This window comes from Sturnira hondurensis, unplaced genomic scaffold (genome assembly GCF_014824575.4).
Source record: "Sturnira hondurensis isolate 20B ecotype Veracruz unplaced genomic scaffold, ASM1482457v3 Scaffold0006496, whole genome shotgun sequence".
NCBI classification, from domain to species: domain Eukaryota; kingdom Metazoa; phylum Chordata; class Mammalia; order Chiroptera; family Phyllostomidae; genus Sturnira; species Sturnira hondurensis.
This window is the reverse complement of record NW_028079127.1, coordinates 20183129-20201341: the sequence shown is the minus strand read 5'-3', so window position 1 is coordinate 20201341 and position 18213 is coordinate 20183129. Positions and strand designations below refer to the sequence as shown.

At 43.8% G+C, this 18213-nt stretch overlaps 1 protein-coding gene across 5 annotated transcripts in view; it reads right to left on the bottom strand.

Moving 5' to 3' along the window:
- Positions 1–18213, bottom strand: part of QRICH1 (glutamine rich 1) — a 41308-nt gene that overhangs the window by 7949 nt on the left and 15146 nt on the right. For all 5 annotated transcript variants that reach the window (XM_037049754.1, XM_037049752.1, XM_037049753.1 and 2 more), the window contains 4 exons: positions 10565–11614; positions 3647–3824; positions 2917–3071; positions 372–486 (listed from right to left, as the gene is read on the bottom strand). In XM_037049754.1, the coding sequence (XP_036905649.1) occupies positions 372–486; positions 2917–3071; positions 3647–3824; positions 10565–11614 (1498 nt within the window). The remainder of the gene's footprint in view (positions 1–371; positions 487–2916; positions 3072–3646; positions 3825–10564; positions 11615–18213) is intronic.

The following is an 18213-nucleotide window of genomic DNA, read 5'->3' as shown; positions in this document are numbered from 1 at the left end:
CACCCTGTATACGTAAAACATTTGTTCAAACATAATTAAAAAAAACAACCCTCCAATATGTAATGTGAGTAACCTACAGTTAAATAGTTAATAATTCTTAGCTTTTGAAATTAATCTAATTTTAATTAATAAATTTAAATAGGAAAATAAAAGAGTAACTAACCCATGCCCTGAATGCCCATGTTCTGGCCACACTGGAACCAGCTGGGCCCTGTGTCTGGTGAGCAAGGCCCCTTCCGTATCGGGGCAAAGTCGGTGCCGGTGCCTGGGATTTACAGCACACTCACCCACATGCTGTATCACAGCCAGCCACACAGGCATCCTTTTTAAACCCAGACGGGAAAGACATCCAAGGACAGGAAGACTCTTACCAAGTGGAGTGACTCGGGGCTGAACATCCTTCAGAACTTCATGTAGCCACTCCGTGAATCGAACATAATAAAGATCAGAGAAAATGTCGTCAACCCGTCCATTTTCAAAAAGATACTAAAAGGAAAACAATCAGCAGAAGTTGTTAGTGATCTCCTGAGTAAGACTTTCAGGGAAATAAACATTTTTCTCCAGTTCCATCACCTCTGCTACCCCATTCGGCCCTTATAAACCTTATACCAGGTCAAAGCCATCCAGCATTTGACTGACATTTCCGCAGTACACATCAGATCGTATGAACAAACTCTCACAACTCTCTTAAGAGGTGGGTCAGTGGGGCAGATTTTGTGAATGCTAATGCAGGCAAGGCACTGTCTTAATGGCAGCCAAAAAGAAAAAGAAAGAAAAAAACAAAAAACCACCATGGTGCAGGCTCTGAGGCAAGTGGTGCCGAGTCCTTTAACTCTGGGGGCTCAGTCCCCTGTCTGTAATGAAGACGACTGTGCCCATCTTCCAGGATTGGGAAGTGCAAAGAACACGATGGCATATAAACAACTCATTCAGTGCCCCAAGTGACTGGGAAGAAAGAGGATCAAACAGCGAACTTTTCTCAAGACCAGGCAACAAGGTGAGTGCCAACCAGCATGTGCTTTTTTCCCATCTTACTATGGGATTTTCTTTTTTTAAAAACTTTATTCATTCACGTTAGAGAGGGGAAGGGAGGGAGAAAGAGGGAGAGAAATATCAATGTGTAGTTGCCTCCCGCGTGCCCCCTCATCAGGGACCTGGCCCGCAACCCAGGCATGTGCCCTAGACCAGGAAATCAATCCAGCAACCCCCTGGTTCCCAGGCCGGCGTTCAATGCACTGAGCCACACCAGCCAGGGCTACTGTGGGATGTTTCACAAGAATATGGACACACTAAGAACTCCACCTTGGCTCTCCTAAACGGCCGGTCTAAAACGAAATCCTCTGTGATGCTTCACCTTAGATGCCCTAACACCTAACTACGGTTGTATATTCTCACTCAACTCCTTCAAATAATTATTTTGTTTCAATGTAGGGAAAAAGAAGATAAGCTGTATGTTTGCAGACTTTGGGATAAATTACTTTTATGCAAACCATGTTTACTTTACCTCCCCCCCAAAAGTGTTAATAATGTGTTTCGTAATTTTAAAAAAAGGCTCTCAACAAACAGGCACTGGCAAGGACATGGGGAAAGGGGACCCTCTGCACTGCTGATGGGAGTGCAGATGGGACAGTGGCCACTGTGGGAAGCAACATGGAGATAACTCAAAAAATTAAAAATGGATCTGTCTTTTGATTCAGCGATCCTACTTCTGGGAATATATCTGAAAGAGCTCAAGACACTAACTCAAAAGAACATAACTACCCCTATGTTTACTGCAGTGTTATTTACAATTGCCAAGGTATAGAAGCAGCCCAGGTGTTGATCAAACACCTATGGGACATTTACACAATGGAATTCTGCTTGGCCATAAAAAGGAAGAAAATTTTACTCTTTGCAACAGTATGGATGAACTTAAAAGAACATTATGCTAAGTAAAATAAGCCAGTCAGAGAAAGACAGATTTCACTCATATGCAGAATCTCATATGAAGAATCTAATGAATAAATTGAACTAACAAGCAAAACAGAAACAGACTCAAACAGAGCAGGATGACAGCAAAAGAGCAGGAGGAGGTTCAGGGACGGAGGGACTGAGCAAAAAGGAAAAAGAACTCAAGAATATGGACAACACCTGCGAACCAGAGGATCATGGTTCAATTCCCAGTCAGGGCACATGCCTGGGTTGTAGGCCGGTTCCCTGCAGGCCAACTCCCAGCAGGGGACACACGTAAGGCAACCATACATTGAAGTTTCTCTCCCTCTCTCCTTCCCCTCTAAAGACAAATAAATAAATAAAATCTTAAAAAAAAAAAAAAAAGAATATGGACAACAGTGTGATGCCTGGAGGTGGGGGGAAAGAAGAGGGTTATCAGGGGAATAAATAGTATCAAAAAAAAAAGAACTCTCAGGTAATATACCAAGTATTTTGGGGTGTGTTTTTCTTTGCTCTATTGTTTGTTTCTTCTTACTATACAAAATATTTTAACAGGAGTTCCTCTATAAGGCAAGATTATGGATAATGTTTATTTTCTTATTTTCTGAAGTGAATATATAGGTCTTTCACAATTAAAAAAACAAACAAACCCACATTAGCCCTGGCTGGTGTGGCTCAGTGGATTGAGCACTGGCCTGTAAACCAAAGGGCTGCTGGTTCGATTCCCAGTCAGGGCACGTGCCTGGGTTGTGGGCCGGCTCCCCAGTTGGGGGTGAACAAAAGGCAACCACACACTGATTTTTCTCTCCCTCTCTTTCTCCCTCCATTCCCCTCTCTCTAAACATAAATAATTTTTAAAACCTCATTACACAGTTGAAAGAGAATTTCCTAATTGTAACCCCTTGTTATTTTACTAATTTAAATATCCAGTAAATACCTGATCAGAACACAGCTCAAATATGTTCCTGTGAAGTTGTTTCCTACCTTCTGAATGCACAGGAAAATATAGTAGAGTACATCCGGATCATAGGGTTCACCTTCTCCATTTCGAGCTTCTCGTGTCATTAGACAGAGCCCATAATTCAACTCAGCCACAGCAGAAGAGATGAGATCTTCCTGGAATCGCAGAAGCTGGCGTCCTACAACACAAACCCAAAGGTGAATGGGGGGTTCTCACAAACAGTTACCTCTTTATTGGTCACTCACGTCCCTGAAAGGATGGCTCAGAGCAAACACTGCCCATCGGGGCTGGGCACTGGCATCTGGCCTACTGAGGCAACAACCCTCTATGCTCTAACACACCAAGGGTTTCCTTTCCACAATCCTCCCACCTCACATACTCTGAAAATGTTTATTAGGGCCATGACATGAGAAAAAAAATTCCACCCTCTGTAACGTGAGGAAGATATAATCGTAACACTATGGAAGAAGGGCCTTGAGCACTCACTGGTCTCTATCTTCTCCCTGAAGTTGCTCTGCCCAAATCTAGGTCAACTCCAGAAATGCACATGTATAAAAATGCCCAATCTTGGACAAGTCCCACAGACCCGGCTCATCTGCAGCTGGTCAGGCCTGCTTGTTGAATTCAGCACACTCCTTCAAATGGAGCTCCCAGTTCCCAGAGTCAAGGGATGCCACTCCCATGCCATTCTCCCCTCCTCCTGCTCCAGGGTTACTGTGTTTTAGACAGAGTCCACCCCCCCACAACACTCACTCCCAATGGGCGCCAGTCTGTTCTGAGCATCCTTCTCTAGCTCAGCATTCTTGGTCTGGGCCCAGTTTTTCCACACTTCGAGCCCTTCTTCTGGCTTCAGAGAATTTGGAAGCAGAAGTTCTGGAGAAGGCTGTGGCTGTGACTGTGGTTCAACTTCAGCAACCTGAACAGTTTGAGCCTATGAGAGAGAAACCATCAAAATGTGTCAATATTCTTTTTTTTCAGGCCCTTTGTTTAGCGAAACTGCCAGAAAAACATTACTTGTAGTAGTTCTTTTAATTAAAAAAAAAAAACAAAAAACTATCTTCTCCTTGTTGTCCTATTTTCAAGAATCTTTGAAATTCTACTTCTTATCCCAGGGATACCAAAGACTAGCACAGCAACTCTCAGCAGTGGCTGTACTTCCGAATCTGATTTAAGAACACCGACGCCGGCATTCCACTTTAGAACCTTTTTTAAAGAGGCATGATGAGTCTGTTGAAAACCTGTGCACGCTGCCCTGGCTGGTGTGGCACAGAGGGTTGAGCACTGGCCTGTGAACCAAGGGGTTGCCAGTTTGATTCCTAGTCAAGGCACGTGCCTGGGTTGCGGGCCAGGCCCCCTGGCTGGGGGCATGTGAGAAACAACTGATGAATTTTTTTCTCTTACACATCAATGTTTCTCTCCTTTTCTCCTTCCTTTCCCCTCACTCTAAAAATGAATAAAACCTTTAAAAAATTAACCTTTGCATGTCAAAAGGCAATTTTAATGTTTACTCACTGATCAAATATTACTAGCCCAAACCACTGCGTGTCCAATTATAATAAGCAAACAAATCACTTGGGGATTTTATTAAAGTGTAGACTCTAATTAAAAGGTCTCAGGGGGACTTGAGATTCTGTGTTTCTTTGCTTTTTTTTAAAAGTATATATCCTCACCCAAGGACACTTTTTTCATTGCTTTCAGAGACAGAGGAAGAGGGAGATAGAAACATCAGTGTCAGAGAGAAGCATCAATTGCTGGGGACTGAACCTGCAACCTTCCAAGTTTGCAGGATGATGCTTCAACCAACCGACCCACACCAGCCGGGGCTCTGCACTTCCACTGAAATAAGCTTCCAAGTGAGGGAGCTGGTCTGCAGACCACACTTTGAGTACCAAGTTTCCAGAGCAGTGACCGTTAATCTTGGATGCACCTTAAAATCATCTAGACTGCTTTAAAAAAATACTCACACGTCCAAGCCTTAATCCCGAGATTCTGATTCACTTTGTCTAAGATGAGAGCCTGCTGCTATTAGTATTTTTATTTTTTAGTAACTATTGTTTTTAAAAATAATCTCCCAAGGAAATGTTTATTGATTGTTAGCAAGAGAAGAAGGGGGTAGAAAGAGAGAAACACTCATAGGTTGCCTCCCGTATGCACCCTGGCCAGGAATCAAAACCGCAACCTAGTTATGTGCCCTGATTGGGTATCGAACCCACAACCTTTGGTGCATAGAACGATGCTTTAATCAGCAAAGCCACCCAGCCAGGGCCTATCTGTGTTTTCAGAAGTTTCCCAAGTTATTTTCAGGTCAAACCACAGTTGGGAATCATGTTTAGAGAAAGAAAAGTACAACAAATTCCTGTCCCTCTCCCTGCCACTGTAATATAAGGGAGGAAGACTTAAGGATATATATGGCTTCTCTAGCTATACATAAGGTTCTATTTTTTTCATGTTCCATTTCATTAATAGTGCTCCTAAGGACATTTTCTGAAGACCAGGGGCAATGCTCTGGCTTCCTGCGTCCACAGGAAAAGTGGCCCCATCCTCAGTGGGCTGACATCCAAGCCATGCAGACAAAGGGGAAGAGTATGTCCATGAGTCTCAATCACAATCCTCATCAGGTAGGACAGACACCATCACAAACCAAGCACAGGTTCTTGGGTCTCACACACCTGTCCACATTCTAAACAGATTTCCTTGAGCAATTCTCCCTTTCAGGGCTGAGGAATGTGGAGAGAAAATTTTTTTTGGAAAAAAAATTAAAAATTTTCAAAAAAAATTGAAATTTTTTCAATTTCATTAAAATTGAAAGGAAAATCATTTATCCGTGACACATAAAAATAAAAACTACCACACTAGTTATGACAATACACATTACTAAACAAGCAGGTAAAGCAAATCCCACTGCCAGGCCCTTAAATGTCTGTCAATCCTGGAACTCCACTCGAGACACACTTCTTAGTTCAGCTACTGTTCTCCTTGTTGAGTCTCCACTCACTTTCCCAGTTTGATTTCCATAACTGGGAAAGTGACTGCTAACTCTGTGCCTCCAACTATGCTAACTACACCTCCCCTTAACATACCCGGTAGGTACGTGCATCTCTAATGGAGCATCTCATAGCCACCTCGAACTAACATCTACGGAGAGAATTCATCCCTTCCCCATCCAGAAGTACAGACCTCTTCTTGGAGTACCCTCCCTGCCTTGTTCAATGGCAACACCATCTATGCAAGCTGAAAATCTAGGAGTCTGACTGCATAGGTAGGTGGGGCAGTGCTTCTCTGCTGGCTTTTTTTCTGGGTCAGGCCTCCTTCGGTGTGCACCTCCACCCACTAAATGTAACATCCCCAGGCATCTTGACAACCAAAATTCTTTCACAGGTGTCAAAATGCCTCTCGGTGGGTAGGGGTAGTAATGATCACACCAAGGTTAAAAACTACTGATGTAAGTAGGGCCTTGTACACTGTGGAGTAGTGGGGTTTTTTGTTGTTTTGTTTTGTTCTACTTATAATAGAGCCCTTGGAGAGTTTAAGCTGGAAAGTGACATGATCTTACATTAAAAAAAAAAAGAGAGAGAGGCCCTGGCTGATGTAGCTCAGTGGATTGAGCGCGGGCCTGCGAACCAAAGGATTGCGGTTCAATTCCCAGTCAGGGTACATGCCTGGGTTGCAGGCCAGATCCCAGGCAGGGGACACATGAGAGGCAACCATACATTGATGTTTTTCTCTCTCTCTGTCCTTCCCTTCCCCCTCTAAAGATAAATAAATAAATAATTTTTTTCAAAAAGAGAGAGATTCTTGCTCATCTATGAAGAATGGAATGACTAGCACAGTGGCAGTGAAGATAATTTCAGAGACTCTGAGAAGTTTGGTGGTATAACCAATGCAGCATGCTGAGGAGCTGGCTGTGAAGTTAAGGGAAAGCAGACTCAAGGATGACTCCTGGGCTTCTGGCTTAAACCAACAGGTAGCTGGCTGATGCTACCACTTCCTAAGATGGGGAAGTTTACAGCAGTGGCAGTTGTTGCTAACGAAACACTGAGAGATCTTCAATTAAATTCAAGGAAGTAAGTAGCTGCTGAATGTGTATAAGGGTCTTAAGGGGAAAGGCACGGTCTAGAGATACAAGATGTGTGTGTCAGATCAACTGCAGCACAGAGGTTAAGATGAGCTGCAAACTGTCTGCGGTTGAATCCCAACTCTGCAACTTGCTACTTGCTAATGATGACTTTGGCCTTGCTGTTTTATTTATCTGTGCCTCAGTTTCTTCCTTTGTAAAACGGACACGGCAGCATATACCTCGTAAGGCTGGCGTGAGAAGTAAATGAGTTAAACTATGTAACGTGGAGAGCAATGCTGGCAGAGCACGCCACTGAGTGTCCAGGGCAGCGACCAGAGCAGCATCTCTAGCAGCAGCACCATCACAGGTGTGCCGCCTGTAGCCCAGGATGGCTACGGATGCGGCCCAACACAAAATTGTAAATTTGCTTAAAATCCTTTTTTTGCTCATCAGTTTTCATTAGTGTCTGTGTTACTTAATGTGCGGCCCGGAGACGCCAAAAGGTTGTACACCTATTTTCAGAGGAAAACAGGTTCAAAAACCATGCCAAAGGACAGAAATTCCTGAAGAAAAAAGGGCTAGTACTGTGCTCTGAGCACTACCAAGATGTATGATTCAGAGAGGAGGAGGCACCAGCAGTCTCCCAAGAAGGGCAAGGAATCAATGGGCCCTGACTGGTGTTGCTCAGTTGGTTGGACGTCTTCGCGCAAAGCGAAAAGGTCACTGGTTCAATTCCTAGTCCGGACACATGCTTGGGTTTGGCTCCCCCATCAGAGTGCATGTGAGAGACAACTATTCAATGTTTCTCACACTGATGTTTCTCCCCTTCTCCTCTCTAAAAAAATAAATTAAATAAATAAATAAATAAATTTTAAAAAGAATCAATGGAGAAGGGAAAAATCAGGAGTGTGTAATAATATGAAAACTCAAAGAAGAGTTTCGAGAAAGCTGTGTTGTGTGTTGCTGAGATTGAAAACATATACATTGTTGGACCTGGGCACTGCTGACCTCTGCTCACAAGAGCCGGCTCAGTTGTGTTTTGAAAACGGGTTAGCAAGTGGAGTTAGCTTGTACAGATAATCCCTTTGAGAACTCTGGGAATAAAGTAGAGCAGAAAAATGAGGCAACTAATGGAGGTGGATCAGAGGTCAAGGGAAGGACATTCCCAAAGGACATTAAAGTCTGGCTTTAAAGACAGGGCAATGAGCTCTGACTGGTGTGGCTCAGTGGATTGCACGCCAACCTGTGAACCCAAGGGGTCACCAGTTCGATTCTCAGACAGGGCACTTGCCTGGGTTGTCAGCCAGGTCCCCAGCAGGAGGTGCTCAAGAAGCAACCACACATTGATGTTTCTCTCCCTCTCTTTCTCCCTCCCTTTCCTTCTCTCAAAAAATAAATATAAAATAAAAGACAGGCAATGAGAGCTTTCATAAAGGGTATGCCAGGTTAAGGGGAACAACACTGTCATCGGCTCTCCCTGGGTGAACTCACATCACCGCATAATTATCTTCCATGGGCTGTGAGTGCTCCAAGGGCAGACTGTCTTACTCATCTCTGTTGCCTAGCACAGAACCTGATAAAGGAAGGCAGAGGAATGTTTGTAGGGTGAATGGACAAACTCACCTTTCTTACCTACATGATGGTCATTCTTCCCAATTTTTCTTTTTCTAGTAATATTTGATAAGTCCCTATGAAGATTTTCCCAAAGGAGACACAGCACTGAAGAACATGGGTCCACTAAACAAAACCCCAGAAAAGATCTCCTGCTGAAGGGCCCAAATGTACAACTTATTTAGAGCCCAATGAGCACGAAGAGCTCTGACCTGCAAATTAAACATCAGACCCAGGAGAGCTGAGAAGAGGACTGATGAGTTCCGTGCCTGTGAGCAGAGGCTGAGTACAGAACCCTGTTACAAGTCTCCTGGCAGGTCTCACTTACGTGCAATCAATTCTACACACTGGCTCTTGATTCTTCATCTTATCAGGACTCTTTGGATTCTGGACAAATTGCCCACCATGGATCATTAGATTAAGACCACCTCTTCACTCTGGGAAGACAACCCTGCTGTCCCTGCACTACCTCCTCTCTCACAGGCCCCTCTCCTGTTGCCCTAAGCCCTGTCTCTTCTTTCCATCCCTGGCTCTGTACTCATGCTCCTCCATTCTTTTGTCAATGCAAGCTATAAACAAGAAAGCATACACAACTTTTTCCACGGAGATGCCTCTGCTGACTTTTTAACCTAGAATGATTTCTGAATACCCCACTTTTCCTGGTGTGTGCGGCACACAATGCACCCTGATTGTGCTGCCTTATAACCAGACTATAAGATGCCTGCAACAATCACTCTGTCTTGTTCTACCGCTAGGCCCAACACCCGGACATTCAACAGTTCCTTAACAAAGTCACCTACAATAATGGACTGTTGCCTTTATGAAATAACTTGGTCAGCTTTTGCCTAATCAAAATTGTTTATAGCCCGCGTTTCTGAGTGTGGTTCCTGGTCTGCCACTGCCTTGTTTGTGCCAGCTCCCTTACATGCATTCCTACGAGCCCCTGCCCTCTGAGGACACAGTCTTCAGTATGTCCATGAGACCAGAGGCCTTTTGTAGATGGACTCTAAAGATCTGCTAGACAAGGGACCAGGAAGTTTAATAACAGTCTTAAAAGATAACAGCTTTAAGATTAACAATTAGAAAAGATAGAAGAGCTAAACAATTTTAAAGCTAAATTTCAAGAGTTCTATTTTTGCAACTTTTCTGTAAATCTAAACTATTTCAAAATAAAAGGCTTTAAAAACTTTTTTCAACATAGCTGCCACGACAGATAATTCAATTAACTGAGGCTGATCTGGACTCTTTTTAAGGAACACTGGCTGGGTAGCTCAGCTCGTTAGAGTACCATCCCAATATGCCAAGGGTATGGGTTCGATCCCCAGTCAGGGAACATATAAGAAATCAATCTATGAATGCATAAATAAGTGGAACAACAAATTGATATATTTGTTTTCTCTCCCTTCATCTAAAAATTAATTTTTAAAAAAAAAACAACACTTTGGGAAATCCCACTACATAGGAGGCTTGTGCAAGACTCCTAAACTGATAGGCCAAAGAGGAGGTATTTTAGATCTTCTCATTCACCTCCACTATGTCCACAGATGACAACAAAAGAAGAAACAATTCCAATTCCTCTCTACTGAGCTGAGTTCAGTGTCTATGTGTTAAACTATTACTGGGGTTCTACCAGATCCTTTCATTTGTGATGCAAAAAGTAGCCCCTGGGACTAGGATAACACTAGGAATGTCTCATTAGTCTCTAACCAGAATTTTACCTTTCCTAAAAAGAGGTAACAATGAAGCACCCCAGGCAACCTCCAAAGCAGTTAGTGGTCAATTTTATTTACCTTCACGTACCAGGACAGCACTTCTGCCTGTTGCATAGCTTCACCTGCTGCTTTTGTCTCCCAGCCCCACCCCAACTGAAATATTAAATACTATACAACGGCAAGACTAACATCATTGCATAAACCACCAGGGGTGTCAGAGGTTGCCAGGCAAATTCTGTGCTGCACTGGGTCCTCAGGGAGTGGAGTGCCCTACAGATAAGTCTCACTTACAGAACAAGTAACCTGGAGCTGCTGCTGTTGCTGCTGTTGCTGTGGTGGTGGTGGTGGCGGCGGCGTCTGTTCCTGGGGAGTCTGTTGCTGTGGCTGCTGCTGAGGGTCCCATATATGGACAGTCTGAGCTGTATTCTGGTATGTGCCTGCCACAGCCTGCACAGCCACTGGAATGTGGATGTTGCCATTCATGAACTGTGCTGGAAAGAGAGAGTTTGCAAGGGTCTGTACTACCTCTTCATGGGAGTTTTTCACTACAGATGTGGTGCCCACCATCTTCTCCTTGTCATCCTCCAGCTTTACAGCGGCCAAGGCCGTGGGTGAGCCACTGACGTGAACTGCGTTGTAGGCTTCTTGGGGAATGGCAATGTGGGTAATGCTCTGCTGCTGAGGATCTCCCCGGGGCTGGGCAGAGTAAACAGGGATGGTCCAGGTTTCTCCTGTAGGGCTAGTAATGGTCCCAGTGGCACTGTACAGGTGGGCACTGTCCACTGTCAGTAAGTCTGGCCTTAAAGATACATAACTCTGCTGCTGGCCCTGTGGAATGGCCAGCACAGTGGCCACTGGCTGCCCTGAGATGGCATAGGACACAGTGATAGGCATGTCCACTTTGCGCTTCTTCACTGGCTGGAGAACACTGGCTGTGCCAACCCGTCGCTCTCCTTCCCGAGGTGAGCCCTGCTGGGACGGTGGTGGAGAAAGGGCACCCACAGTCTGAATTTGGATCTGCTGACCCCCAGCAAGAGACTGGCCAGCCACCAACTGAGCCTGGATCTGCTGATGTGGGATGTGCTCTTCTGGAATCTCTGCAGCTTGGATCTGTTGGGCTGCCTGCACGTGCTGCACCTGGATCTGGGCTGCCTGCAGCTGCGAGGGGCTGGGGCTCTGCAGAGATGGGGTCTGGATGGAAGGGGCCGCCGGCTGTGGTGCTTGGCCTTGGATCTGCACCTGGACTTGGAAGGGCTGCTCGGCGGGCTGGTGAACGGTAAGCTGTGGGGAGAGCTGCTGAGCCGAAACCTGCTGCGGAGACTGCTGTACCTGCACCTGTACCTGCAGCAACAAAATTCATCAGTGAGTGAACCAGGCAACATTGACAATCCAGCCCTAAAGGGAAGAAAACAGGGGACCCTCGGTAATGTGAGGGGGAAGGGCTGCCATACCCACAGCTTCTGAGGAAGACACAATCCCCAATACCATGTGCAAAATTTGCATCACATTGCACTAAGAGTGATATGCATCCGCCTAAGAGCAACAACTATCAACTGTGGTCTATGAAGGAAATACCAGAATTCTTGCTCATTTTTTACTCTTCTTAAAAAAGTGACCTCCTTTGGTTTTGCTTATTGGTATAGTAATACAAGTGTATAATTTAGAAATATGTATTTACTTGGATGTTCAAAAAATAGTTTACCCCGCTAAAGCGTGGGGGCCACTGCTCTCAAAGGTCAGAAGGACAAGTACGTTCCTTCCACAGGCACTCGACTGCCACCCTCAGGATCAGAAGCACTCCCACCCAGACAGCTAGTGCAAAACACAGCAGAGAGAAAACTTTTTTTTAATTAATTTTTGTCTATCACTCTTTATCCCCCCCTAATACCCTCTTCCATGCCCATCCATCCCTATCCACCTAGAGACAAAACATTTGAAATCTCTTTTGGATGTATCTCCCCCTTTGCTACTAAAATGGAGGCACTGTTGAATGATTCCCTAGAGTGCCTCCTTACAATAAACCTGAGGTAAAAGTGGTTATAACAAACACTCTGTAAGTTTCCGGTAAACAACACTGTAATACGACATTTGAACACACTACACAGTGACGACCACCCAAGTCTCGTTACCATCTCTCGTGCACCATTGGGACTTTCACCCACTTCGCCCTTCTACCTCCAGTAACAAAAAATCTGTTCTCTGTATAGAGAAATGTGTTTCTGTTTTATATTTGTGTTGCTAGAGTGCGTATTTAAGACATGTTTGTTTTAATAGCGAGGCCATTAAAAAACCCCACAGGACTCCTGATAAGCTAATCTAAGGAAGGTGACTATACCCTGGATCTCACATACCTGATAATGCAACTTACTGCTATCACTTCAGCATACAGAACAGGGTAGGTACTCTCAAAAAAAGGAAGATCTGGCAGCATCTGAGATCCTGATTCCTGTTGTATATCATCATTTGGCTCAAGTAAACTTACAAATTTTTTTTTAATTTCAAAATAAACAAGGAAAGATTTTTTTCTCCATCAGACATACGTATCTAAATTACTCTCAACACAAGGAGGAATTAGGGAAGAGGAAAACAAAACAGCAAATGAGGAATTACATTTATCTAACAACACAAGGAGACATATCACAGAAGCTAACCAAGGATGGTGCTGGGACATGACCGGTGTGGCTCCACTGGTTGGGCGACACCCTGCAAAATGAAAGTTGGGGCACATGCTTAGGGTGCAGGTGCAGTCCTCGGTCAATCTCCCTCCCTTCCTTCCCCCCTCTCTAAAAAATAAATTTGTCTCTTTTAAAAAGAGACAAATAATAAGTGTTGGTAAGGATGTAAATAAATTGGAATTTGCCCTAGCTGGTGTGGCTCAGTGGATTGAGTGCTGGCCTGCAAACCAAAGGGTCGCCCAGTTCAATTCCTGATCAGGGCTCGTGCCTGGTTTGAGGGCTGGGTAACTGGCTGGGGGCATGAAAGAGGCAACTGTTTCTCTCTTGCACAACAATGTTTCTCTCCCTCTCTTTCTCCTTCCCTTCCCCTCTCTCTAAAAATAAGTAAGATATTTTTAAAAAGTTTATCAATCTAAAGTGACAGTCAGGCTGTGAGAGAATAGCTTATTTTAATCCTGTTTTTGGCCACAAACACATGTCTGCACCACACTATGGTGTGCTGCCTCCCCAAGGCAGAATCACTGTAGAGTGCAGGCATGAGACCAAGGATTCTCACATTAGACACACAGAACGAAACTTGGACTCAGAAAAAAAGGAGCAACAGGAACCACAACCTTCATTTCTCTGGTGACTGGAAGAGTGTGGCATAAATGGAGCAGGATGGCAAACATCCCAGCGAAACACTGTGGTAGGGTGAGAACCTGTGCCCAGGGGTGTGGCTAAGATCTCTGCCAGAGCAGGCAAGCAAGCCTCCAAGACCCATTCTCTGGCCCTCCCACAAATTCCCTGAGCTAACCACTATGCTTTAGTCAATCCTTTTTCTGAGTAAATGACTGGAGAGGAGGAAATATGTGGCCTTATATTTTAACTAAAAATTGAAACTCAGATGGATACAGAAAATATTCAATACCATACCAATTTGAAAACTTTAAGATCATATTTAAGGTAGGAGAGGGGGGTATAGAGAGGGGTACCACAGGTTTGAATTGTATCTGTAACATTATACGTCTTTTTAGGAAATTGACTATGGGAGTGGGCGGCAGGAAGGGAGGAGAAGGGCAAAGGGGAAAAATTGGGACAACTGTTAACAGAGTAACAACAATAAAAAATCTTTTAAAAATTAGGTCTTTTTATAAAAGGGCAAAAATAGCAAACTGGGAATACTTATTTATAAATAAATGCTTATCTGGATACTTCCCCGCCCCCCCGCCCCGTGCTCCCCCCCTCCCATTTCCACCCTTTGTCTGGATACTTTTCAAATGTCTAAGAAGCAACCTGGGCCCTAGGTAGGAATGACACTAACGAGGAGAAGAGAAAGGAGGAACCAGCAGCAGCAGTTTTTATTTATTTACTGAGCGCTTACTATGTGCCAGCAGTATGCTTAGGACTTGTAATTCATGTAATCTTCAAAGTAACTATAATACCTAATTTCTTTTTATTTCCATGATGTAGATAATGGACTCAACATCGTGGTTAAGACAGCTGCCTAAGATGACATGTCTAATGCAGCAGAGGCACAAGAAACTCCTGTTTGTCTAAGGGCCAAATCTGGCTCCTGATCACCTCACTTCTCACTCAGCAGTTCTGCACTGCAATGAGGGGTTAGGAACTGTCCCAGCATGGAGGGAATGTGTGACAGCAAGGAAAAGACATGAAGGTTGGGATGACAAGGGAGGAAGAGTTGCACTTTAAGCCACTGAAGCTTTGAGATGTTTACTTCTAGCACCAAAAGAAATGCTAAGAAGTCCCCTTTTCCAAAGCATCCTTAACTTAAATAGCCCAATCTGGCTGGCCACCCTTGAAGCCTTAGTTCCTGTCCTGTGGAAGGGCAGAGAAGAAACAAGCAATTCTATAGGTGCTAATAAGCAAAACCCAATCCCTGGGACCCAGCATCAGAGGGCCTTCCCTCTGGCACACACATTTAACTCCATGTGGATGCTTTAGGAAGTAATCAACGCAGGAGGGCTCTTGAAAAGCAAGCTCCAAATGAACACCCTTCACTTAGCTCAGGCAGACCTGCCAGCAACAGGAAACGGGCTTTTCTCCTAGAATTCTACACACTGTGAGGGCATGAACATGGAGCCTCTTCCTTCTGCCTTCAGAAAGTGCCTCTCTATCTCAAACACACACACACTGTGATTCTGTGATATAACCAATATAAATTTTGGTCACTGTCTCTGATTCTGGGCTAGAGATCCTAAAACCTTTGTAATTTCCTAGTAATAAAGGTGCTAGGAGCATTACATGTTCTAATGAGGCAACTTTCAGTAGACTCCTAGATGGCTGCCAGGCACCAGAAAGATCAAACCATGATTACAAGCTTGGTACTTTAAACCTCCATTACCCATTCTGTGGAGAGGGAAGAGGGGCTAAAAGTTGGGTTATTAATCAGTCATACCTGTGTGATTCAGCCCCCGTAAAAATACTAAAAATATGAGGTTCTGGGAGCTCCTGAGTTGGTGAACATATCTGTGTGCTGGGAAGGTGCTTTAGTCTTCAGAACCTCGCACCATTTAGCTATATCCTTTATTACATAATAAACCAATAAATGTGTTTCCCTGAGTTTACAGCCCAAACCAAAATGTGGGCTGTTCTAGCAAATTACTGAACCCAAGGAAGGGTACTGAGAATTCCAATTTATTATTTTTTTTTAATATTTTTTTTTATTTTTAGAGAGAGAAAAAGGAAAGAGGAGAACATCAATGTGTGGTTGCCTCCCTAGCACCCCCAAATGGGGACCTGGTCCACAACTCAAGCATGTGTGCCCTGACTGAGAATCGAACTGGCGACCCTTTGGTTTATAGGCCTGTGTTCAATCCACTGAACCACACACCAGCCAGGGCTGAGAGCTCCCAATTTATAGCTAGGCAGTGAGAAGCACAGGTGACAACCTGGAACATGCAACTGGTGTCTGAAGTAGGTGACAGTCTCAAGGGACTGATCCTTAACTTGTACAATCTGACATTAACTATAAGTAGATAGTGTCAGAACTTAATTGAATTGTAGGAAAGCCAGCTGGTGCTGGAGAATTGGTCTGTGTAGGAAATAACCCACACCTTTGGTGGTCAGAAGTATGAGTATGACAGTAGAAGGGAGTAAAGGAACACAGTTCAATTTAATTACTCTTCTAATCAACTTCTGACATATACCTTTATTCCCTGGCAAGTTAAAACTGTTCTAAGCACATAATTACTTTGTCAAATTCGAGGTGCTGCTCATAGTCTGGACAGATGAAGTCATGAGAGCAGAGCAAACTCTGGGGTGATGACAAGTGGTTTTTAAAAAGCAATCTAATTTTAATGTTGAACGAAATAAGCCAGGTGGTGAAAAACAAATACCATATGATCTCACCTTTAACAGGAATCTAAACAACAAAACAAACAAGCAAGCAAAATATGACCAATGACACTCAAATACAGAACAGGCTGACAGGGTCCAGAGGGGAGAGAATCATAGGGGAAAAGGGGAGGGACTCACATGAATAAGTATAAAGGACACATGGACAATAATTAAGGTGGGGGGCGGAAATGGAAGGGAGGTGGGGAGCACTGGGGGGAGCAGGGCAGGGAATATAAAACAGAAAACTGTACTTGCAATCTGGAAAAACAGCCTCAGCCCTCAAGATATCAATAGTAGACTTTTGAAGTTTTAAATAATATTAGTATAAGTATATATTTTCATTCTCATCAAGAGTTAGGTTGAAAGACAATACCATGGGGCAGACAGCATTTAACACTAGAATGGAGAAGGCCGTCTGCTCAGCCCTTCACTCCAGTGCATGTACGTCACCTCTCTCATCTCACCCATGTACTCAACTCGGTGAACTGTAGTTACACTAGTCTTTTTGCAATTTTCAAATAAGCAGGCTCCCATTCTAATTCAGAATGTACTTTCCTCAGATAACCAACCACATTTGCCAACTCTCTTTGATCTAAACTCCTATGTCCCCAGCACACTGAGGGTTCCCTACTCTCCACTCAATCCACTGAGCCACAGTGGCCAGGACAAAAAACATTATACTTTTAAAGTAGTATACGTAGACCTATAAAAGAGATGAAGAAACCAATAGGAGTGTACAATAATTCTGTAACTGCTATGCCTATGTTCGAGCCTGGCACTAACAAAATTTTTCCAAAGTTTTATATAAAGTTGTAATTTTAGCCATATTTGAATTAATACTATCCAACATGATTTAGAAGTTTTAGATTTATTAACACTGTCAATTTTTATGTAACATCAGTTAATATAATTTATAATTTTTATTTAAATTAAATCTACAAAGCCAACTTCTATAAAAATTAAATTTCATTTGGCTTAAGCTAGTTATTAAAGAAAATATACTTGTCTTTAACAGTCGTAAAAATTTATAAAAAGGAAAGATTAGTCTCAAGAAAGATAAGCTAAGCTTAACTACCCTTTGGTCCAAGAAAGCATGGCTAAAAGGTCATTTTTAATTTTAAATAGAGGGAGAAAAAAATACTCTTGCACACTGTTGGGAACTGCTCTGCCTGGTTTCAGGAACTGCAGCCATTTAAGGCTGAGTGTGCAACCTCTGGGATGTGAGCCACTGAGGAGACAAGGCTTGTCTCTGGCAGCAGATGCTACCCCTACTTCATCCCCCTGCCCCCAAAGCATGATGGGAAGTCAGTGACAAATAAGACCCCCGGGGGGGGGGGGGCAACCTAAGCCAGGCTCCATCACTTGGGAGGCCATCATGGCAGGACTGGGTGGGGAGGGTGCTGTGACAAGGAGTGATAAGCCCTCCTCCCTCCCCCTTACTCTAATATAGCCCAGTCCCCATGTCCTCTGGGAGAAGCGCATCCTGGCTCTAATCGACTTAAGTCTGAATACCTGTGAGGGTAAGAAGGTGCAACCTTTCACCAGCTAGCCTTTCACCAGCTAGCGGAGGGCCCAGGTAATCTGGTAAGATAAAGAATTCTTAACAAACCTGTGAGATCTGCTCTGCTAAGCATACTTTTAGTTAAATGTTTTTATTTTCCCACAGTTTTATGGTCTTTTAGTTGATAGACCTTCATTTAAGGACAAGCCCCAATGGTTTTTTGTATACTATCTGCTGTTTACCATCTATACATGATTAATAAACTTGTACCTGAATGCCTGCGCAAAAAAATAAATAAATAAAAGCATGTGTAGGCAAAAGGTGTGCGGTACTCTCCCCTAGAGAGAGTATCCTGCCTTTTTTCCCCACAGGATTCAACAGTCCGTGTGAATTTGTCTTGATTGTCCATAACCATGTGGGCACTG